The sequence below is a fragment of the Lagopus muta genome, chromosome 13, assembly GCF_023343835.1.
Source record: "Lagopus muta isolate bLagMut1 chromosome 13, bLagMut1 primary, whole genome shotgun sequence".
NCBI classification, from domain to species: Eukaryota; Metazoa; Chordata; class Aves; order Galliformes; family Phasianidae; genus Lagopus; species Lagopus muta.
The window spans coordinates 13,225,911-13,249,558 of record NC_064445.1 but is presented as its reverse complement, the minus strand read 5'-3'; the positions used below and the strand labels follow the sequence as shown (position 1 = coordinate 13,249,558).

The following is a 23,648-nucleotide window of genomic DNA, read 5'->3' as shown; positions in this document are numbered from 1 at the left end:
GGCTCGTTCAGCATGCACGCCATTCTGCGTGGACCAGCTTGGGCTCTGGGCTGAGCTGAGCAGTGCCCAGTGGAGCGGCAGGACATCATGTGCCTGGAGCACACAGCAGTGATGCTGGGCTGCCTGTCTGGAGGCCTGGGCTTGCCTTGTGTTTGCTTTCTTCCCAAGGTTTGTGCATTTACTAGCTGGCATCCTGGCACTTGGCCCTGCTGTGGCAGGCAGCCTGCTTTCAGCACGCCGAGCCTTAGAGATGCCCTTGACTTCGGTGGGAGCAGGGGGAACTGTCCTCAGAGGGCCGGGCCAAGTGTCTGAGTCAGGGAAAGGGCAGGCAGCCAGGGCCTTCCCAACAAGGGCAAGGAAGAGGAATTCAGTTCTTAAAGGAGCGTTTAGCTCCCCAGCTTGAAAGAGCCCATAGTAACCTGATCCAGCATTGCTGGAGTCTATTCTGTGACTTCAATGGGAATTGAATAAGACTCTAAGTGTGTTAAAGTCTTTGCACTTTTAGCCGTAGTGATGATGCTGATAAGCAGAACTGAATCAAATGATACACTGTTATCTAGTTTCTCGTGACAGAAAAGTCTGCATCTAGATTATTTTTGGTTTGGTTTTGTTTTCCCATGGTATCATACTCTGTTTAATAAATAATTTGTGGTTCTTTGTGGCAATTTTCTTTACTCCTGAAGAGAGCAGATCCAGTTTCGTATCCTTTCTGGCTTCGAGGTGTGTAGTTGCAAACAGCTTCTGCTCTTTCTTTCCCTCTTACCATTGCCTCCCGTTTACAGTTGTGCCTGCACCTTGGGAGAAGTTTGCTTACTATAAGGTAAATATTTGCTTTTCTCTGTTGTACCAACCTTTTATTGTCTTATTTTGTTTCTGATGGCAAATAAACATTTGAGCAGCCAGGAATGATTAATTTTGTGAAAGAACCTGCATCTCTTGTCAGTGAGGGGATGCTTGCTTCCAGGGGTGGAGTCTGAACAAGCAGTGTGGATGGTCACTGCCCCTCTGTAGAGGCTGTTCTTGGGTTTCCCTCTGAAATTTATTGCAAGAGGGAGGAAAAAACAGTCCTGAGCATTGGCTTTTGTACATCCTTGGCCAATCTTCCCCTGCAGCACTCTCCCAGCCCAGGTACACGTGCTGTGCTGCAGTGAGGCAGAGCCCCGTCCTGCTGAGCGGGGCTAGCAGAGCTGGGACTGAGCAAATCTTTGTTGTTGTTGCCGAAACTTGTTTCACCTGCAGCAGTGGCACACTAATTAGAGCAGTAGGCAGTGGTGCATATTATCAGCATAAGTTCTGAGGACTTTACTGGCTGCTATATCATGACATGCAGTCTTGCAAAGAGAAGATAGTATTTTCTGCCTGTGATCTGGCCCATCATGGAGCCAGTGCTTTATGACTGCCTCCAGAACTCTGAAATGCCTGGAGTCTCCTATTAGAGCAAGGCAGTAATTTGGTGAGTTTATCTGTTGTCATCTTTTCCACTGAGATGTGAGTGTTGTGTTCTGTTCAGCCTCTCATTTCTGTGCATTTGCTGCTGTTAGTGACCATCTGGGCAGCGCCCTATGCTTGTGCACTGTGAGAACAGGGCAGTTATCCTGTGGATGTGCTCCTCAGAATGTTTGCGTTGTCCCTTCTCCTGGCATGAGACCCAGACAGTGCTTGTGACTCCAAGGTATGGATGGAAATGTCTTACTCCAAGGAGCGTAGCCGGTGGCTCCTTCACTGTCTGAGCAGGTGTCCTTTGTGACCTGTCAGCATCAGCAGATAATGGGGATGGCTCACTGTTTTCCATAGCTCTGTTCTCAGGCTTGCTTCTAGAGGCATCTCGATGCTGCTTGGAGCTGCTGTGTAGGGACTCGGGTACCTCAGGACTGGGCAGGGAGAAGCAGGCACCTGCTTTGGGCTGCAGATCAGAGAGGAGCTGACACGTCATGCTGGTGGCAGAGCAGCTTCTCATCCAGCAGCTCCTGATGGCAAAGAGATAGATGTACAGCCCCTAGCAGCCGCCCTCTGCCCCTGGCTGCTGCCTCCAGGCTCACCTGCATCACAGTGCTAGTGGTGGCTGGGCCTGGGGCTGGGATGTGGGCTGGCCCTGCTGGCTGAGCTGCTGCTGAGCACCTGAGGACTGCACTTCATCCCTCAGTGCTGTGGGTACCAGAGCTGTGGAGGGGTGGTGCTGGGTCTGCAGGGCTCTACCAGCTCAGTACTGCAAGGTGCCCATGATGTCTTTTGCTCTAGGAATTCCTTCATTAACCTCAGAGTAAGCACAGGACTGGGGATTACTCTCAATAGAGATGGGCTCACTCACTGGTAGTTTGTATTCTCCGAGACCTGATAATGTGGTTTTTAATTTGTTTTGTGTGATCTGTGGTCTTCCTTTTGCTGTTTGTCTCTTAACCAAAGCCTCTTGTCTTCTGAGGCCTCAGGAATCTTCCTATGACAGAGACATTATTTCTACCTCAGATAATTCCACGCTCGCATGGCCTTGCTGTCAAGTGGTGGATGGCTCTGTGTGTCAGTGCCTGTCAGGCTGGAGCAGTGACGCCACTGGTTTTGTTGGGTTTTATCAACAGCTCCTATTTGCCCACTGACCTCAGAACAGCCCTTGTTCTACATTTTCAACACTTGGTGGCATTTCTCTAGTCTAGGATTGCCTTTTATCTCTGCAGCTGGCTCTACAATTCATCTGGAATCAAATTGGGCTTTGATTTAATGGCACAACAGCACACGTAGCCTGGAATGGCTGGCAGCTCGTGCAGAGCGTAGCAGAGCCTGTCTGCCTGCCCCGCTCCTCCTTTTGCAGGAGCACCCCCAGTCACTGCACGCACTGTGGGGAGCTGCATCCTAAGATGCTGTGTTTCCTGTGCCCATCATCTTGTCACACTGAGTGGGTTTTTTTGTACTGCATTCTATACTGTGCTCTGGACCACAAAGCCCATGTGCTTCCAACTCCGTGTTTCCTGGATTCCTCTCCCCACGTTCTCACCATGTGCAGATGCTACTGCCCTGAGCTCTGGCCCTATTCTGCCCCCCAGCTCACTGCTGCGCTGCTCCCAGTTTCTCTGAAGCTCCCCCGGTCCCCATTGTTGGCACAGGGCATCTCAGGCAGTTGTCTGTTTCTCTGGGAGACCTCGAACCCCTCTAGAGTTACATGCAGACGCTATGACGCACAGTTCTGTAACCAAAGCATTCATTCATTCTTCTGCTTTGTGATATTGCCTAAACAATAGTGCCTTTAGACAGGTTCATTTTGTCTGAGGCCAAACAATATATCACTTGTTCTTGTTCAGCTTTTGTAGCCACTGTCCTTGGCAACAGTGTCTTGCTCGTTCCTCTTAGTTTGCTGCCACTTAATAAAATAATTCCACTTCCATTTTTCTTGTCTTTTCCTCCTCAAGGACAGCACAGTGAGCAGGTTCCCTTTGTGCTGCTACTGACTGTCCTTCCAGCCCAGCAGTTCCGGAGGGCTGAGCCTCCTGCTGGCTGCCATTTGCTCTGTGCCCAGCTGGCACCTTGTGGGCCTCTTCCCTCTTTTCTGCTTGCTGTCCAGGCTGCAGATGCTATGTTGCATGTGCTGTGTGCTGCCTAGCGACCTGAGTACCTGAGTAGTTGTCAGGGTCCTGAAACTAAATCAGCTCATTATTAGGTTCCTTTAAGTCTGATCTGGAGATATGGAAACTGCACTAACAGCAGGGGGAGAACTGAGTTCTTTGTGGGGAAAAATGGACACGGTGTGTGGCTGTGTGATGCCTGCAGTGGGTGCCCCATGCTCGCAGCCTCTGCACGTGATCCCACCCTGTCTGCGTCCTACAGGGAGAGGGCAGGGCATCTCTGGGCTTCTGTGCTTTCATACTGCTGCTCTGTTTCCTTGCTTCATCAAATCCTTAAGCAGTTTACTTCAGTTTTCTTTTAAGGCCTGAAGTTGGTGTAAATGGGAAGCAGAGTGTGTCAAGCGGTGATGGGCTCCTTCCAGCAGTGGGTTAAATGCTGATGAGCTGTTAGAAGAACAAGTGTCTTTGCTGAGCTTTTATGCTGTAGATCTGACACGTGCCTGGCACCAGGAATCTATTTTGGGTCCTGCTGTTGTCCTCTTTCCTGGCTGTACCTGTTTGTTTACTTGTTTCCATGCTTTTTGGTGGTTCCTTATTTTTGGTAGTTTCTTTGACTTAATGTGGGATTGCATTGGTGTTAGTGCTGCTCTGGAGTTGGTACTTCTGCAGGGATTTGTGTGAGGAGCTCGGGCTGCTGTAGGAGCACATAGTGAGCACTGGAGGAGGTTCCTTATGGAAGCAGCAGGTGCAGGTGGTTCTGTATGGTCTGGACAGGTGAGCAGATGTAGCTTGGCTCCTGTCTGCTTACAGCAATAGATTTTGTGTCCTTTTGTGTTGATGACTTGCACACGTGTTCCCATGTTCCCCAGACAAGGCTTCTTTGGCTGTAAAAGCAGCAAAGTGTTTTTTTCTGCTGAGAAGTTGTGGGAAACTGGAATGTTACACAGAAGTGAGAAATACTTGCCTGCCTGCCGTGGTTTTTAGCATGGACGCTGCCGTGTTCCAAAATCAGTGCCCTGCTGGCTTGAGCATTCCAGTACAGTGCCTGGGGCTGGGATGTCCTTGGAGTGCCCTGAAGTGCTACCACCTCCTGTGGCCATGCTTTTCTGCTCCAGTGTGGCATGGTAGCTGAGAGGGCTGCAGATTCAATGTGAGGGCCCTATTTAGTTCTCTGAATGCAGGTTTCATCTCTCCGCAGCCTATTCAGGAATGGCATTTGTGTGTTGCTCCTTGGGCTCCTTGCTCTTCTGCTCTGAACCAGGGTCCAGCAGGTGCTGGAGACATGCATACAACTGCTGCAGGCCCGTGGTGCCCCGCAGCAGACATGCCATTACCCACAATAAGATCACTGACATAGCAGACAAATATTAGATATATGAAGCTAGTCAGCTGTAAATAAAGGGCCTGGCAAAGAATAAAAGGCAAAATGCTGTCCCTGGGGAAGTGAAGGGGATATGAATGCCTTCCTGCCCTAGTGCCCTACAGAGATGATGCGGAATCTGGAACACATCCACCTCCTGGTGAACAGCATGTGACAGCTGGGGCTTTGGCACCTCCTCACCTGCGGGCAGGCACTGGGTCCTTCCACTGTGCCTTGCTGCATTGCTGGGACAGCTCAGCACAGGCTGTGCTGGTGGTGTCTGGAGGCCTCTGAGTCCTCCCTGTGCCACCTGTGGAGGGGTCCTGCCCTGGTATGGGGGAGCAGAGGGCTCCCATTGGGTATTTCTCTGCCTTGGCCTTAGGTACACCTTTCAGACATGGCTTCATGTTCTTCTGTCACATGGGCTTAAATAGCGTTGTTCACTACAGCAAGGCAGACTGGAGATTGCAAAGGCAAAACAAGCCAAAAGGTGACTTGGGAGGTGCTGGGAAAAGGCAAGTGGTGATCGTTTTCACTGGCATTAGACTGCTGCTTCCCAGTCCCTCTGTTCCACGGTGCCCTGCAGGTGCCTAGCAGGAGCAGCCCAGCACTCTGGCTGTGCAGAGCTGTGTTCTGCATGGAGCAGGGGTGTACACAATGTCCCATTGCTCAGTGGGGCTGTGTCCCTATGAAAGAGACAGGGCTGGTTTTTGGCACACAGCGTTTGCATGGGCCGGGCTGGAGGTCAGCGGGGCCCTGTTGAGCTTATCGTGATGCATCTGCTGTGAGAATGTCATGCAGAGAGCAAACGGGAAGAGCGGAGAAAGCACCCGTGCCTGCATAGAACACAAGAAACAGGGAAATGGAGCCTTTTGTCTTTTTTTTTTTCCCCTTGTTTTCTTCAAAATTCTGCTTTTTTGTTGTTGTTGTTGTTGGTTTTTTATTTTGTTTGTTTTTGTGTGTGTGTAAACAAAATGAAAACCATTGCAGGCAAGATGCCAGCTGGTATATGAAAAGCAGTCTCAGTGTATCAGCTGCAGTTCAGTAGGAATTTAGGGTGCCCAATAAGTACGAAGTCAAGGACTTAGGTGTATATATAAAGAGTGTTTGCTAGAGAAGCCTATGCAAGGAGAGGCTTCCTTGGCTATTGTTTAAATGTGAGAGAGGACAGCGATGGGAGCAACCTGCCAGACGCTGCGACTGGCGCGCTCTGCCCGGGTCGCTGTCTGTTCACACAGGCAGAGCGGGTTCAGAGCTGAGCCTGAGAGCGGCCGAGTGCAGCTCCGTGCCGTCAGCCTCCTGTCATGGTGAGCTGCAGGGCTCTGCCTTTATTTGGGGTGGGTGCACACTGTGGGGTCTGTGGGTGGATGCGTGCCAGAGACAAACCGTGCCTCCCCCAAAAGCACAAGTACTGGGGAAGTGAGATGGCAAAAGGAAAAGAACTATCAGTTCTGCACGGCTGAGGCACGAGCTCTGAGGTAGGAATAATGAAGTCTATGTGGAGAATTACTTGAGTGTATTTACAGAGATTTAAATCCACACTTCATTTCACACAGAAGCTTTCACGAGTGGTCAAGGGATGCTATCTGAGAGAATGTGGGATATTTGATGGGCACAGTGGGTTTGGAGACATCCTGCTCTACTTCATGGAGTCCTTCAGCTGTGTAAATAAAAAGCAAAAAAGGGGTGGAGTGGGAAGAATGTTGTTTTTATTCCTCGCATGTGAATACCTTCTCTGGGTATTTTTCTCATTGTTTCTGGTCAGCCTCTCATCAGATGGTTCTGGGAGCTCTTATTCCATTTTGGTATCCTTGTAACTTGTAACCATTTTGGTATCTGCTTGTAACTCCTCTAGTTCTGTCTGAAGTGTCTGCAGTGTCCACAGGCAGTGGCTTAGAGCACAATCTTTTGGGTTGGTTTGTTTACGCCCTTTCTTTTGCATGTTGTGCTCCACAGCACAGGGCAGAGGTTCCCTAGTGGCTGCTGGGCTGGGCAGCGGAGCTGGCGCCAGTGCAGAAGGCTGTTTCTGCCCACACTCTCTGTGCATGTGCTTCTTCTTCCCCATGGTGAGCCCATCACGAGGCTCAGGCCAGGTGGGTGGCCAGGACCCTGGCACAGATTCAGCCTGCTCTCTGCATTTCACAGCCTGATTGGGTGGCTCCTGGGGTGCAGGGAAAGGACAGAATAATTTAAATCTGTAAAAACGCGTAGTGAAATAAGGCCATTAAGTTCACTGTTACTGCATTCACACCCCCTCTGCATTCATTTATTTCACAGTGTTCCTGTGCAAACGCACTGTCAGGAGGGAATTTCAAACCAGTGTTAGGGAGTTGCTTAGTAAAGCTCCAACAGAGACTTGGTTCTCAGCATCCCACCTCAGAAAAGCAGCAGTTCCAGGTGGTGTCAGGGCAGCCCTGGTTGGGTACAGCCCGAGCTGAAAGCAGTACCTGCAGGCAGAAAGCAGCTTATGGCTGCTGCTGCGGGGGCCAGGAGTCCCTTGTAGCAAGTTTCAGAGGTAACTTCTGTGTAAGTGAATATTCTGAAGGAAGTCGTAAGCTGCTTACAGGGTGTTTGCAAACAGAAACAGAGTGCACTCATTGAAGAAATGGCTCTGTTTGAATAATTGCTCAGCTCAGCGCTTGTTTACCTGCCAGTAAGGGGAACAGGAGGAGAATTGGAGAGCAGTAGTGCTGTGCTGTGAGGCTGTGTGAGAGGCAAGGTGAAGGTGAGGTGTTGCTGCCTTGGTTGCTGGCTTTTAACTCTGGCTGCAGTTTGCATGAGCCCTGATATTTCAGGGTCGCGGGTGGAAGCAATGAGGGCTGTCCTGCAGCACACAGATGTGAAAGGGTCCACAAAGTACTCCTGCTCCCCACAGCACTGGGGCGTGCACCCTGGTCTGCTTTGCTTCTGGGTGGCCCTTCTTACTGAGGGGATTTAGGGACAGTCTTAGTCAGGCTTAGCGGGGAAGACAGCAAACCCTCGTGCATGCAGTGATGCTGTGAGTGCATTCATCCTGTGCAGCTAACCAGCTGCACTTCCATGTGGATTTTAAAAAGACTACAAATGAACACGCAGCTGTAGAGAAACATACAGTCCTCCAGCAACTGTACTGGAAAATACTGTGTAAGTTTCTGAGCCAGTATGTAACAGGGCATCTCAGCGCTCCGTACCTCAAAAGAATTCTGCTCTGTTACAGCAACGCTGATTCCTGGGGCATGGATGAGTACTGCTGGGAGCAGAATGAGGCCCATACAGCTCAGTAATGAAATATATTTTGCAGGAAGTATATTTATAAACAAAGATCTCTGGGGGAAAAAGAGCATTGCTTCTTCAATTGCATTTGCAAAGCTGCTACTTGGAAATTGGCACGACTCCGTCCATTCAGGGATCTTAGAAACAATTTTGTTGCATCACAAGCTGCAGTCGTATCTCTGAGGCTTTGAAAGCGAACACCAGTGTCTCTGTGAACAGGATGCTCTTTGTGAGTTCTAATTGGAACCAGACCTGTCTGAATGCTGCAGCCTTTGACATAACGTGACTAACCTAGGGGAGCGATTCCAGGCCTATCTGTGAGCAGTGCTCCTCGAAGGGCTGTCTGGGATAAAGGCGCAGCAGGAGGCTGCTCTGAACTTGGAAATGACCTTTTTTTTTTACACACTGGCAGTTTTGTGTGTGTGTGTTTCTGACAACATTTGGATGCTTCCTCTCCTTTCCCTAGCTTGGCTAGAGCTAGATGCAAAAAATATTAAAAATTAGGCTGTTCAGAGGGGGACTGGATGCTGTGTACTTAAGGTCCATGTTTGTCTTTGCAGCTACAGAACTGATGACTGCAAGAGGTGGGATAGGGAAGGATGTCAAGTCTTGTTCCATAACCCTGCAATGGAGAAGTGACTGATCTCGCTGAGAATTCAATTTTAGTTTTGCCGCTTGGCCATGAAGCGAATGTGCTCACATGTGCATTTGTTTCTGTGTTTTCAGTATAACAGTCTATTCCTTAAAGCCAATGGGCACCAAAAAGAGCCTTCTCTGGAGGTGGGTGCTGGTGCCCATCTCTTTGTGGCACTCGTATTACTTCCTCACCAGTCTGTCACCAGCACTGCCTTGGCTGCTGTGAGAGGGGCATGTCTTGGAGGAGCAAGGTGACAAGATCCTGATGACGATGCTCTGCTTTTGGCAGATGTTAGCTGGCCTCTTCCAAAAGCTGTTCTTAAGGACAACCTGGGGGCTGCTGCAGTGGCGAAGCGTTTGATGAATGCATTGTCACAGCACTATGAAGGCAGGGTGAATGGTTTGCTGGGATCTCACCTCTGCTGCAGAATTGTTATGTTTTTGCTTTAAATTTCCCCTCTAGCCATCAGGCCTGTGGGAGGATTCTAAAACATGAGACAGGAGTGAAAACCAAGAGCATGCTGGCTCTTGCAGGAGTTGTGGAGTGTTAGCTCAGAGACCTCAGCACTGCTCCCATCTCTTCAGTCTGGTGGGTTTTGCACTCCTTTGGGCATGGAGCACCTCACTGCTGCAAGCTCAGCATTATTCTCCTAGAGCTTGTAGTTCTGATACAGGTGGGAGATTGGTTGTTTCTTTCTTTGTCCTGCTGAGGAGCTTCTTTGGAAGGCCCTTGGTGGGTTGTAAGCTGCTTGTGTGCTTGTTGGCACTCCATTTTCTCTAAGTTGAGGTGAAGTGAATTAGTACGAAGTTAGGTATGAGAGTGAATGTTCTTTGTCCGTGAAGTGAGTGGTGTATGGAAATTCTTAAAATAAGGAAGAATGGAAGAGCAGATGGGCTCTGATCAGGAAAACCATAAATTTCAGTCTCAGTGTGTGTGCTGCCTCGTGGTTTGCTGTCGTTTTCCTTCAGATCAGCTCTGGGAAGTTAATATCAGCCATTAAAGCTTTGAGGCTATCTTCCCCCCTTTTCTCTTCTGGTTCAGAAGTGAATAAAGGAGCTTTGTGCAGTTCTTGAAACTGAGCCTGAAACAGTGCTGAACAAAATATAGTGTTCCTTTCAAGATCTTGGAAATAATTACATCATAGGCAAATTGGGCCAGGAACCGTTAATAGTATTCTTTGTGGAGTGAAAGCCCACGGGAGGACCTGTTTGAGCAGAGCAGCATTGTTTACAAACAGATACAGTGACAGGGGCGGTTGTCCCGTTCTGAGGGACAGCTGAGGTTGGTGCCATGTAATAGACTGCAGAATGACGGCCAGCTCCTGCCTGCAGGCTGGGCTGTGCCTGGTGGCCGAGCGGAGCGGATGCTGGAGAAGTCCATGGAGGTGGGCTGCAGGGCAGACAGAGCCTGCGCTGCCGTCAGCTCCTGGCCTGCTAGGGCTGTTTGTGTGGGGGAGAGCAGGCTGTCAGTCTGCTCAGAGCACCTCTGTGGTGTGCAGGGATGTGCAGCTGAGTGCACAGCAGCCCCACTGCGGAGGGAGGTTGGGGGCACGCGGTGCTGTGTCTGATGTCTGCTGTGGGAGCTGGGTGACACCCGGCCTCGTGTGTGCTCCTTCAGTGGGAGAGGATGTGGTCTTTCCTGCTCCTTACAGCGGTTTTCAGCCCTGGCTCTTTTTTCGTCATTACCAAAAGACCTCTTGCATTTCGAGATAGAAATCGCAGAGGTTGTTGATGGCAGCTGTTTGACCTGAATCAACACAAGCGTGTGGTTCTCCGGGTGAGTGGCTGTGGTCTGCACTGGAGATCCCGGTCTGTGGAAACCTGCCCTGTGCCCAACTGCAGCTCCTCCGTGGTGACACAGAGCAGCACATTGTTGCCTACATCCATGCTATATCCATAGTGTGTCTTTCTAGGACTGGGGCAGGTCCACACCCTGATGGCAGGGCTGTTGGCAGGGCCTCTCACTGGGACCAGACATGCACCAGGGCAGTGGCACTGTCCCAGATGGTGTGTTCCATTGACAAAGCATCTTTCTGTCTGAGAGTTGCCTTGGTGCACAGCTTTGTTAGTGAAAGGTGTGTGATCTCTTCCACACTCCTGGCACAGAGGCTCTAGGGAGCTGCAGGTGCAGAACCTGCGGTTCTGGCTGCAGGCTACAGGTGCAGTGACCAGCTCACAGGGCAGGTAGGGTCCAGCAGTTCCACTGGGCTGCAGGCTCTGAGCTGACATCCTCTGCTGGGGAGCACCGTGCTGAGCTGCTCATGGAACAGTTCTTCGAGCCTTTCCTAGTTTGTTATAGGCGGAATCTTGCAGGTTGGCTCAGATCACCAGTTAAACTCATTGATGAAGTTGGCTGGGAAGCGTGTGCTTACAGGCTGCTCCATAGGGGAGGTGGGTGTCAGTAATGCTGATAGGTGTTCATGAATCAGGGCTCCAGAATTCCCACTCAGTGTTACGGAGGGGGACAGGACTGACTTTTGTTCAGGTTTTCAGCTGTGTGACCCTGGGATGGCTCCCTGGGATCCCGTGGGCACCAAGACGTTCAGTAACCTGTCTTTATGGCACCTGCACCAGCGCAAAAGAGAGTCTATGTATTCCATTTATTGTTCTTGACTTTAAGCAGATGCTTTGAATGTCTCATCCTTGGGAAGTGCTCAGGCCCTGGGCAGTCTGGTCTGGGGGCAGCCAGCCCATGGTAGTGATTGGGACTGGGGGGGCTCTCAGGTCCCTTCCAGCCCAACCACTCTGTGATTCAGTGATTCTCAGTTCTGTCATTTGTGGGTTTTGTTTAGATCAAATTGAAAACGTAAGTACAGTAGTAAAAACTAAAATTATTTTATGTGTAGCAATTTGAAAATGGTAACAGGCCGAAATGCCCATGTCATCGTGAAAACCTGAGCAGAGTGAGCATCTTTGCCTTTCCCATTTGGTCATGTAGTTTTTGTTTGGGAGGAATGCTTGAGCAGGGCAGTGTGGGTTGATTATCTCCTGCTGATCGATGGGCTGGAAGTCCTGGCAGAATGTCAGCTGTGCTACAGTCGGTGCTGTACTTGCAGGCTTTGCCTCAGCCCTGTGCTCGTGGCTGCAGCTGGCTGGTGGTGCCCATGGCTGTTGTACCACAGTAATGGGCCTCACTGTGACTTCTGCAGTTAAGAAACAAAACAGAACATCGGTTCCTTCATCTCAGATTTAAGAGAGTGGCTGCGGGAACGTGTGCTATCTGTGAATCAGTGCAGGGAAGGCTCTGCCTGACGCTCACCGTGGGTCTGCACATGCCTGCCATAAATGGAGCTGCTGGAAGGCAAGGTGCTTTTTTAACCTTTAACAACACGCAGCGGAGCCCACGTCACATCTGATCCGTTTGAAATCATACTCTATTTTCAGGTCCTAAAACAGTTGGAGTTTGTTTTACTGAGTGTTGCTTATTTGTGAAACCAGCTGCTTAGTCCAGGCTTGAATTTCAATATTGAAGAAAGATGGGGAATTCCAGAAATGTTACCTGTGTTTCCTCAGTATATGGAGCTTGTACAGCAGTTTCTGGGTATCTTTTCCCTTGGTCAGTACAGCTGTCCCTTGGGGCTCGCAATGCACTGTGCCTGGGCCAGGTGGTGCCTCGGGCAGCGTGGTGACAGCTCAGAGAAAGGAGCACCTGAATTGTTTTCAGGGTACCATCATTTTCCCACTCGGGGCTGTAGGGGATTTTAAAGTATATGTATCACTTGTTTCTGTGTGTGAAAATGTTTTTAGTTGGTTTCTGTTTCTGTTGGGAGTATGGTTTCTTTTGAAGCCCCATGCTCAGGAGTAAACCCTCTGCAGAAACAAAGCTAAGGGAGAGCAGAGGTCCCAGTGCTTGTTGCCTGTGCCGCCCAGCGTGCTCCCTTTGTCTTATATCACACGAGTGGTACCCCTGGGTATGAGGTTGTTTCAGAAAGCCATGTAAACATTGCTTTGGAGGTCTGGTTTTAGAAAGGGAATTGGTAAACAACTACAGGACATAAAAGTTAATTTAAAAAAAGGTAGGACTTCAAGAGGGATTTTTAAAAAGGAAAATAAAAGTTTGTTTTTGCTACTGATGCAATTATTTTTGGGAACTGCATGCATTTATGGCAGCCAGCCTTCTCATAGACAGCCTTCCTTCCTTCCTTCCCAGCCTTCCTTCCCTAGCAGCAGGTTTTCCACCCCTCCCCATGTGCCAGCACCTCACCTGACGTGCGTGCTTTGTGTTCTGCTTTTGCAGGAAGCTGTGAGGGCTGCTGAAGATGTCTGATAGTCTGGATGTTGAAGAGAAACCTCCAGCCCCGCCGTTGAGAATGAACAGCAACAACCGTGATTCTTCAGCACTAAACCACAGCTCCAAACCGCTCCCCATGGCCCCTGAGGAGAAGAACAAGAAAGCCAGGCTGCGCTCCATCTTCCCGGGAGGAGGGGATAAAAGTAAAGTATCAGCATTGGGTGGCTGCATCCTTCTCTCGCTCTCTGTTGGTTGCTGTGTTTACGTTCTGCCCGTTTTCTTTCTGTTTCATTTGCAGAACATGATAATTCAAGTCCTTTTGTGGCCTTCTGTTCCAATTACTCTAGTAACGTTTCAAAAGAGGAGGAGGTATTCAGGCAGTTCCTGCTTTGTCTCTGAGAAGGCAATGGGACACACGCACACTGTGCCGCTTGCCTTTTAAAAATACCCCTATGGTTCAGTTGGGGGAATCCTTTTCTTTGGATTTTGCTTTGGGTTTGCAGTAAAACCAGAGATGAGATCGTATGCTTTGCAAAACACATTTGCAGAAGTGAGAAGGCAGTATGCCTGACACTTTATTTCAGTGCTCTTGCATCCTGTGGATGGGAGCAAGGCTGTTCTTGTTTATTCCTATTGCAGTGATAATGGATGCAGAATGGCTTGTTTTAAAACTTGCTGGATATGTTCGCAGTGTCTCTTAAAAATGCAGGAAACAGCATTTCAGTTGCATTCTTTGAATTGCGTTTGCAGAAGGAAGTGAGTCTTGAGTTACTTTATTTGCAGAATCAAGGAGGTAAACTAACCCTCTTTTTTTAATGCTGTCAACCTGATGGGTGCTGAGGGAGCCGACTGATGTCTCTGCAGGGCCACTCTGGATTATCTTTGAAAGGTGGCACATTTCCCAGTGAGAGGGGAAAAAGATGAATGTCACTTCTGTCTTCAAGGAGAAAGTCCAAGGAGCTACACAACAGTCAGCCTCTGTAGGTGACTGGAAGACAGTGGAGTAAACTTCCCTGGAAACCATTTGCGAACGTCTAAGGGATAAGAAAGTGACCAGGAGTACTGAGAGAACCTTGTGAAACACAATGGTGGAGGAGATGTTGCACCTGGGGGCAAATGGCCCCATGCATCTGTGCACACTGGGGTCATCCTGTTGGAAAGCACTTCTGCAGAAGCTGTGGGGGTCCTCACAAGCAAGAAGCCAGTCCTGCCAGCAGTGTGTCCATTCTGGGCTGCATGTGGAAGTGCTGCCAGCAGGTGAAGGAATATGGTCGACCCTCCACTCCATGCTTTGTGGGAGGATGTAAAGAAGACAGGGTCAGACCTCTCTGCATGGTGTCCAGTGCCAGTACAAGAGGCAGAGTGACCAGTACAAGGCCCAGTGACCTTGTCCTGTGTGCTCGTCTCTCATAATGTCTGTGGTGGAACAGACCCAGACCTCAAATGGAGCTGCCTGCGTCGCATCCCAAACCGCTGCCTTCTGGGAACAACGTGAATTTTCGGTTGGTTCATTTTAAAGGCCAAAATCAAGCAAGCTGGGGGAGATTTTAATTCCCAGAATGACGTGGGTCATTTCTTCCCCTGACCACTGGCACGTCAGCATGTCACTGCTCTGAGGGAGCATCTATAAAACAGGAGGTGCTGAGCATGACATACAGAGATGGGAGATCTAGAAACAGCCCCTCCCAGAAATGCTTGGTGACATTAAAAATAGACATAATTAACTATCAGTCAGAGTAGTCTTAGGAAACATGAAGTATCATGATTTTAAATGTTACTGGGAGTAACATTTAAGAAAGCTAAGATTTATTGCTTAATTTTGATGAGTGAAATAATAAATGGAAGAAATTTAACTTATCTGGCCAAGGCCCTGGAGGTGGTTGTGTGTCATGCTTGTCTGGTGGCTCAGGACATCAGCTGCCCAAAGCGTGCTCTGCACACTCAGTGACACGGTTTTCAGAGTCATCCTGCTTATAAAACCAGAAGATGATTAATATGGCTGCTCTCACGGGTGCAGTGCTTCGCAGCCTCACGGATTTATAGCGATAGCCCAGTGCTTGTGCACAGAAGTGAAGGAGGTGCCGTGGCAGGGTGTTTGTGACCCATGTGCAGGACCTCACTGGCCCGCCAGGCAGAGCGCAGGATGGCTGTGCTGCGGTGCAGGGCTGTGCAGGGCGGCCAGCACTGTTTTGCAGCACTATGCTAGCAGTGCAGTGTCTTGGTATTCAGTTGTGGTTTGAGCACTTCTGCGTTTAAGGCCTTGCTTTGGTAAGCTGCTGATGTCTGTAGGGCCCTCTGTGCTTTCATAGCCACATCCCAGAGCACGTGACCTGTGTGCCTTGGCCCAGCTCCTCTTGTCCCATCCTGAGGAAAGTGTCCCCAGGAAATGGAGGCTGAGGAAGCCAAGACAGAGGTACTGAAACACCTTTCCAGCATCACATGGGCGTGAAACCCACTCCCCATAACCCTATGAAAGCGTGAAGTTGGCTCTTCCCTGTAATGCAGTGGTGGGAGCTGTAGTGGAGTTCACAGCGTTAGCTTTTTCTTTCAGCTGAGAGCTGTTTCCTCAGGAGAACTGAGAGCAGGAAGAGCTGACTTGTGCTCTTCCAACTGTTTGAATACGTCCTTGCTTTGTGTTGGCTAAGCTACCTTAGTTACTGTGCTGGGCAATAAATCAACACTGTGCCTGAACTGGTGGCTCCACAGAGGCCCTACAGGATATTGAAGCTAAAGAACAGTGTAGGCAGCAGATCCCCATGGCTCACAGCCTCCTTGTAGCTCAAGAGCTGCAGTGAATGCTGTCACTTCTAGTGCTTACCTGCAGATGGAAATGGAGTCTGACTTTAAGTTTTCTGGATGCTCCTGGATCCAGGGAAGAGGGAAGAAATAACAGGATATGGTGCTGGACTTGGACGTGAGGAGAGCAGCAAGCAGGAGAAGGGAAAAAGAGCAGGCTTGCAGGAGAGGGGATGAAAGAAGAAGCAGGGCAGGATGAGGAGGCGAGCAAACAGGAGGGCATGGCGTGAGGTCAGTCTTCTCCTCTCTGGAGGAAGGCTGCTGCTCAGCTGACTCACGCTTCTCTGCTGAACAACTGTTCTTTTAGAGTAATAATAATAATACAGATGATGATGCAGCCTGTGGAAGACAGCACTCTTTGCTTGTTCTCTTCCCATCTAATAGTTGCTGAGGCAGTGTGGGTGGGCCCTTGTGGCTAACTGCTCTGCATCAGCACCGCAGTGTGGGGGGCAATTACAAGAAAATAAAATGCAGTATGGAACCCTTGAATCCAAACAGTCCCTGCTCCAAAGTATTCATGCCTCATTGTATTGTTTTGCCAGCTTACATAAAACAGGAGCAGTGTGGGTTGCAGGGCACAGACAGAAGTGTCAGAGCTTTCAGGTAGTGAAGGAGATAGACAGTGGTGCAAGAAGAATCCTCATTCTGTATCTGGTTGATGCCATGTTGGTGTTTGGAGCATAGGCAGTATGTGTGCAGTCTGGTTTTGAAGCAGGAGCAGACCATGGGAAGGAGCTGGGATGCATGTCCTCTGTGGGAGTGCTGCTCCTGAGGAGCACTTCCTGTAATGCCTTTGGCTGTTGCTTTAAACTGAGTTTGGCCTTTTAAATCCAGATTTCCCTGCATGTGCTTGCCAGTGGATGAGGTAGGAGTAGCCAGTTTTGTTATCTACAATGAAAAATTATATATGCTGAACAAAAGTGACGTCTTCCAACTGGCAACATTTATCCTGGAAATTAAAGCAACAACACCTTTGAGATAAAAGAAGGTTAAAAGCCTTTATGTTATATGTGATATATTGCTGCTATCGTTACTGAATGTCAAATGAAAATAATTCATCAATTAACATTGTGGAGGAGCTTGCAGTACAGATGAAAGGTGACGTTAAATTATTTAATGAGGATAAATGCAACAGTGCAGAGGAAGGATTAGAAACATCCTAAGGACTTTAATTAGGAAGAGCAGCGTATCTTCCTCTAAATGAGGCTGTAAGGTAGAAGAAGAAAAATGGGCGAAGAGAGCTTTCCTTTCTTGTTAGATAAAACATTACTTACACTGATTTGCTCCGTGAAGCTGTGCTACCTGTGAGCAAAGCAGACGTGAGGGGTGATGGTACAGCCCAGGGGTGAGATGCTCAGCAAGTGGGCAGGTATAGTAGTGGGACACAGCAGAGTGGTGATTGTATGTCCATGAGCAGAGAATTGCTTTATGTTAGAAGGGCAGTGCACCACAAGGTGGGTTTTACAAAGCTGAGTCCTGGCTGATGTTGGTAGGAAGGGAAGCTGGAGTCTGAGATAAGGAACAAACTCTTCATGCAGCTGTAACGTGTGTAGCATGGCTGTCAGCAGCGCCGCAACAAGGAGTGTGAAAGGTGAAGATGGGAACTGAGCAACTGCTCCTTTCTGTCCTGCTGATGTGTCACTATGACACACATATACGCTTTCATATTGCCCTTAATCGTGGTGACGTGGTGGCATTTAGAGATCCTGATGGAGTACTTGTGGTGAGCACAGCACAAACCTGCCTGGCTCGGGGGCTCTCACAGTCATTAGTGTGAAGTCACATCAGCACAACAGAGTGTGATGAGGGCATGTCACCAGGTGGGCAGGGGGTGGTAGGAGGGGCAGCAGAGGAGAGGTGGGATGCTAAGGTGTAGATAACTCAATGTAGTGACACGAGTTGATGTGATTTATTTATTTTCATTCAGTGTGAGCTTTGTGTTCAGCTTTCTGAGTTCGCGTTAATAACTTTCACATTCTGCAAGTGAGCACCATGATATTTGCTCTGCTCCAGCTGTGGGCACGTAACTTCTCACTGAAACAATGAACACATTGGGTAGCGTGGCATTGCCCTTCAGCTGTGTGCAATCTGCCCCTGGCACGAAGGGACCCAGCAAAGATCTCCGCAGTTATGTTCACCCACAGCAGAGAAGGTGCTTGGCAAGCCAGAAGCTCAGTGCCTGCCAGCAGGCTGGGGTCTGAGCACAGGTTTGTGCTGCCTTCATCTGTGTGTTTGGGAGAAGTTCAGAGCCAGCGTTGCTGTTGCCCAGGCCTGTCACTGTTGCACGTGGATTCTCAGTGCAGCCTCTCAGTCTTTCTTCTGCTTGTTCTTTGTCAGCTTTCTTCAGCAGCTGGGCTGAAGGGAGGTTTGCTGGTATTGAAAGCAAAGGAGGTGGATGACCATAAGGGATGTTGTTCCCATAAGGTATTAGATAAGGAAGAGAGGAGAAATGTGTGGGCTGACTGGCTTCCAGGTCTGTTTCCCTCAGTAAGGTACTTCCCAGTCTGTGAAGGCTGGCCAACAGGCTTCAAAAATATGTTTATATTCCTTGAAACCTGACTTTTATGGATATATATCTATAGTTAGTTGTAAGCTCAAATGAAGCTTTTCCAGTGGCATTTATGGAATCTTGTTGCTGTGCAGATGCTGTGGTTCCTTATGCAGGAAAAGCTGCTGTGTCAGTCTTCTGCTTGAGTGAGGAGCAGGAGCAGGGCCTTCATCTCCTTCTGAGCTGCCTGCTTTCATTGAACCTTGCAGGGACTGGTTATCTTCATATCCTTTCCTCTCTGATTTGGCTGATTCTGATGGATTCACAGCATGCTGGAGAAGACAAACTCGTACAAACAGGCACTGTGCACATCCTGGGTTCTTCACTTCTGCAGAACCCAGAGAGTAGGAATGTAGTGGCTAGAGATGAAAACTCCAGTGAAGAAAAGAACTGATAATAGAATCCATAGTGCTCAGAGGTGACCTAAGAAGGTGACTCCATGACCTTACAGCCCCATGCTTTGGCAACCTCTTGGAAAAAAAACAAAATCAGATATATCACCTTCTAGACCTTCTCAAGACAAGGGCTGACAGGCTGGTATTGCATTAACTTGGGTCTCGTGGTCGAGTAAGATAAACTCTGAACTGTTTTTCACACATAAAATACTGTTTTGAGTGCACGTGATTGTGAAACTTCTGAAGTAAAAAGCTGTGCAGAAAATAAGTGCTTGTTAACACTTTGCTTCTAGCCAATAAGAAGAAAGAGAAAGAACGCCCTGAGATCTCTCTTCCTTCAGACTTTGAACACACGATTCATGTGGGGTTTGATGCCGTCACTGGAGAATTCACAGTAAGTTACTGCTGGGTTGCATATTTATTAAAACTTCCAGTTCCTTTATGGTAAAATAGCTGCCTGTTGCCAGAAACTACAGATGACAGCAGCCAGGCTGCAAAGAGAGACCTTTATTGGTTGAGCTTAGGGCTTGGAGTGTTCTGCTTCTGATTCAGGCTGCTTTTTCCCCAAGGATTATTGGCAATGTTTGCGGAAAATGAAAGCTAGGAAGAGCACAGGTGTGCACTTCTGTCAGTCCCACCAGCTGCTACAGGGCTTGGTTATTCAGTCCTTAGAAAAGCATTGAAAAACCCCACACATAGTGCATAGTGTGTCTCTCTGCAGACAGTCAGCCCCAGTGTGCGAAGTCCAGCCGCTCTGCAGACAGCTCTTGGAGGTGCTCAGGAAGTGGCAATGTTGTCCATTCATTTTAATCCCGTAATCTTCAAAATACATCCATGGGTTAGGTGCTCAGATGCATTTCTGTGCTAATAAAGTAGCAGTCAGCTTGCTCTACTTACATCAGAAAGTACATGAAGCACTGGGAAAAACGAGTCTGATAGAAGCTCCTTGAAGTCTGCAGGGGACTTCAAAGCATTTTCTCTCAGATTGTTGCCTGGTGCTGAAACCATTTGTCAGCGAAGTGAGGATGGCAGTGAGTTTACATTTGATTGAGCTGTGGAGGTGCGAGGAAACACGAGCAGTTGTGTGTGCCATCAGCAGCACCCTGTGAGCTGAGTGGTCGGACCGCGTTGTCACTGTATGTCACACTGGTGTGTGTGCTGCATACACCACACAGGATGGGACAGATCATCTTCCCGGACAAAGTACAGCTGATTTCTGGAATTTATTGATCACTTTTTTACTTTTAGTGCCACTTCTGTTTACCAGAAACATTCCCAAAGGCCAGAGGGTTTCTGTACACTGCAGCAGCATTAGCAGCAGTAAAAGGAAAAAACAAAAAGAAAACTTAACGGTAGCTTGCCTTCAAAGGAGTGAAACTGAACTATTCTTGTAATTAAGAAACACAATTACAGTTAAAATATGTAGAATAGTTAATCGGCTTTTTTAAAACAGATGTCACTTGTAAACACTTCTTACAGCCAAAGGAATAGTGACTCCTCCCATGCAGCTTGCCAGCACAGGTCTCATCCTGCAGTCCAAGCAGAGCAAAGTGTCAGCCAGCAAGGGCACGGCTCTGTTAGGAACTTGTGTCGGCCTCTGCAGGGTCTCTGTATGCAAGTGCTGCATTTCATGTCACACAGGGCATGTTTGATTTGTCCCAGCCTGCGTACAACTGGTGTATCAGCTGGGCAGTCCTACCAAAGGGGCTGCCATGAGCCGTGTCAGCTGAAGTGTCTCGCTGTCTGGTGATCACACTGTCTCCTTCAGGAGTTTGGAAGTGCCATGGGAATGTGCAGTAAGCGTGTGAATGTATGGTTTCTTTTGTTTGCTTGCTTTTGTGTTTCTGTTTGTTTGTTTCAAATGATGACTGTGTGTGTTTGCTCTGCTGGTTGTGCAGTGCATTGAGCCATTTGCTAACAGCCAGCAGTCACCCTCCACTGCATTCCCTGATTCCCCAGAGCTGCATCTCCAGTCAAAGCTGGGAACACCTGCATGGGCTCCGAAGCTTTGGCTTTCAGGTTTGAGCATCAAGCTGTGTTGTTGCTCCTGAACATATATGTATATCATATGTCCATTTCACCGTGCTTGGGGCAACCACATTTGCTAAGAAATAGGACTGAAAGTTCCAAATAAAATTGGCTTGAAGCTGTTGGGTGGAAGCATGCTTCTGGAGCGTCTTATTGATCTATTTTGAAGAAACATTTTCTGAATGGAGGAAGAAGCGTGGTTTGCAAGGCTTTGGTGTGAGTTCTGTGAGGCATTCATTTTTGAAATGGTTTCCTGATCCCCATTCTAGAACAAAACATGTTCCAATATTAGCAAGTGGGAGAAAGGTGTGGTGTAGACCCAACGAAGTTGAACACTGTTCCTCTAATAAAGCTTTTCTTTTGAATTGCCTCATTTTTGTGTGGCACTTGCTGATCATTTGGGTTATGACAGCACACAGCCTCCCGGTGTCAAATCTGGATGTGATCCCATGGCTGCTTTCTCCATGGCACTCTGTTGACTCATGCTCTGGCCTGTTGTGATGTTGGGGCTGGAGAAGCATTTTGGATGTGTAGAGCCATTCCGAATTGCTTTATGAACTGGACAATCAGCAGAAGCCTGGATATTTATCTTTTTGCATTATAAAAATTTTTAAGAATGAAATCCTGACTAATTTTTCCAGTCACTTGCTGTTGATCCTCAGCGATGTGTTTTTTATAAGGGAGAGAAAAACTGGTATGAAAAAGAAAAGAGGGGAAATAATGCTTCCAAACTTTGCAATGATTGTGATTTTTCTGTTCTCCTAAGCCTGTCTTCCTGTAGCCTGTCCACCACCCAGTCTATTTGATATCTGCCTCAGAGCTCCCATTTTAGATGGGACTTTCCCCACTTTGGCCCACTGGTTTCACCTCCTACCACCTTCTAAGTTGTCCCACATTCTGTTTTAACTTTCTTTTCTTTCTTTATTTACGTCCATTACAGCCAGATCTCTATGGCTCACAGATGTGCACAGGGAAGCTCCCAGAGGTGCGTCACAGGCCCAAAAGAAGCTTGCATCAAAGTGCTTCTTTGAGATGTCATAGCACTGCAGCAGCAGGTCGATGTGTGTGCAGTAGATTTGTTGCTTGGCTTATCCCACTTTTTTCATTAATCCCAAACTCTGGAGGCCCATGTCACACATTGTTTTGCAGAGAACTTAGGAAGAAGCTGTATTGAAATGTTTGTCTCTTGTTGGGGTGGCACCAAGGGTTAAGCTTAAATGCACTTCAGGTGCAGTGTTCCATTCCTAGGCCCTACAGTTTGCTGGTAGATGGTAGCCGTGCAGTAAATGGGGAAAATTACAGGCTCTCAAATTTAGGAAATTATACTGGATATTTAAAGCAATCTTTTGTTAATACGATTCCAATGCAGAGCTGCAGCTTTCAGCGTTCAGATCAATTTTCAAATGCCTTCCTTGTTAGCTGTTTGAGATTGCATACGAGGCATTGGCACTCAGCCTGCATCCTGAATTTCTGCATTTCTACAGTGGACAACTTAAAACACTGCAGGAGCTCAAAAAAGAGGCATCCTTTGCAGCAGCAGCTGCGGTACAACTCAGTGTTACAATTTTGAGAATTTAAATGCAGAGGCTTAACCTCTCTGTGATATCTGATGTGCTGAAAATTATTGTCAGGGTGGGGTTTACCTTTTGATCAGGCAGCAGTGATCATTTCAGCCATGTGTTTGCATTATTAAGCATTAAAAATCCAGTGTAAAGCTCCTAAAATACACGGCGTTGTCCACAAATATAGAATAGTCTTGTCATGTCTGCACTGAATCACCAGGAAAACAAGCTAATCCTCAAATCATTATTCCATGGAAGAGCAATGTTGATTGAAAGATGAGATTCATGCACTTTTTTTCCTATCACAATCATAACTTTCTTTTCTTTTTAAAGTCGGATCCTGGTTTTAGCTCTGTATTTTGATAGAGAAGAGAATGATTGCATCTACTGTATATGCTTCTAATTTTAATTGTAAAGCATCAATCAGAATTTCTGAAAGTAATCTTACAGGTAGCATGGGATCTTGGTAAAGATCTGTACAACTGCAGCTGTAGTATGCTCTCAATTCACGTTCTTTCCACTTGACATCTGCAGGGCATTCCAGAGCAGTGGGCCAGGCTACTACAGACCTCCAACATAACAAAACTAGAGCAGAAGAAGAATCCTCAAGCAGTTCTAGATGTCCTCAAATTTTATGATTCCAAAGAAACAGTTAACAACCAGAAATACATGAGCTTTACGTCAGGAGGTAAGTGAACATCTTGCTGCAAAAAAGGGGACGTCCAGCTGAAGTTCTAGAATGTCCAGTGGTCAACAGTCAACCTCAGAAAATGGCACTGTGGGATGCTCCACGTGTGAGATGAGTTCATTTGCCCTTTTGTCCTCTGACTGTCATTGATACTCTGACTTCTCGTTTTGGGAACTAAATAAGACACCAGATGGAGCGGTTGCTGCCATCACAGGCATTTGTGGCCAAAAATTGTTTACTTTTGTTTTGTTTCTTCTTTGCATCCTTCTTTCTTCTCAGTTTGGGGTACAAAGGATGTCTGTTCAGTCCATCAGTTACTGTTGGCACCTAAGAGCAATGAACTCTGAGGAATTTTTGTGTTATTTTATGAAGAATTTTAAAGCTTTTTACATGAGATACTTTTATAGAGAAGATAAGGCTGCTACCTGTAAATGCACAAAGAAACTCCAAATGGCTGCTGTAGTGGAGCCCAAAACGGGCTCTGGCCACAGGGGAGAAGAAGGAAGGCAGTAATGATGTCCAGAGCCTCTGCAACCTCTGCAGCATTCCAGGAAGATCCTCATGAGCTAGGCATTACCTTGCTAAAGCCTGCAGACATTGG

At 48.0% G+C, this 23,648-nt stretch overlaps 1 protein-coding gene across 4 annotated transcripts in view; it reads left to right on the top strand.

Annotated features, from left to right (window-relative positions):
- Nucleotides 1-23,648, top strand: part of PAK3 (p21 (RAC1) activated kinase 3) — a 154,445-nt gene that overhangs the window by 108,079 nt on the left and 22,718 nt on the right. For 3 of the 4 annotated variants that reach the window (XM_048959823.1, XM_048959822.1, XM_048959821.1), the window contains exons 2-5: nucleotides 13,037-13,233; nucleotides 19,063-19,163; nucleotides 21,738-21,782; nucleotides 22,894-23,047. In XM_048959823.1, the coding sequence (XP_048815780.1) occupies nucleotides 13,059-13,233; nucleotides 19,063-19,163; nucleotides 21,738-21,782; nucleotides 22,894-23,047 (475 nt within the window). In that variant the 5' untranslated portion in view covers nucleotides 13,037-13,058. Of the gene's footprint in view, nucleotides 1-13,036; nucleotides 13,234-19,062; nucleotides 19,164-21,737; nucleotides 21,783-22,893; nucleotides 23,048-23,648 lie in introns of those variants that run through there. The other variant, XM_048959824.1, reaches the window with a different exon arrangement.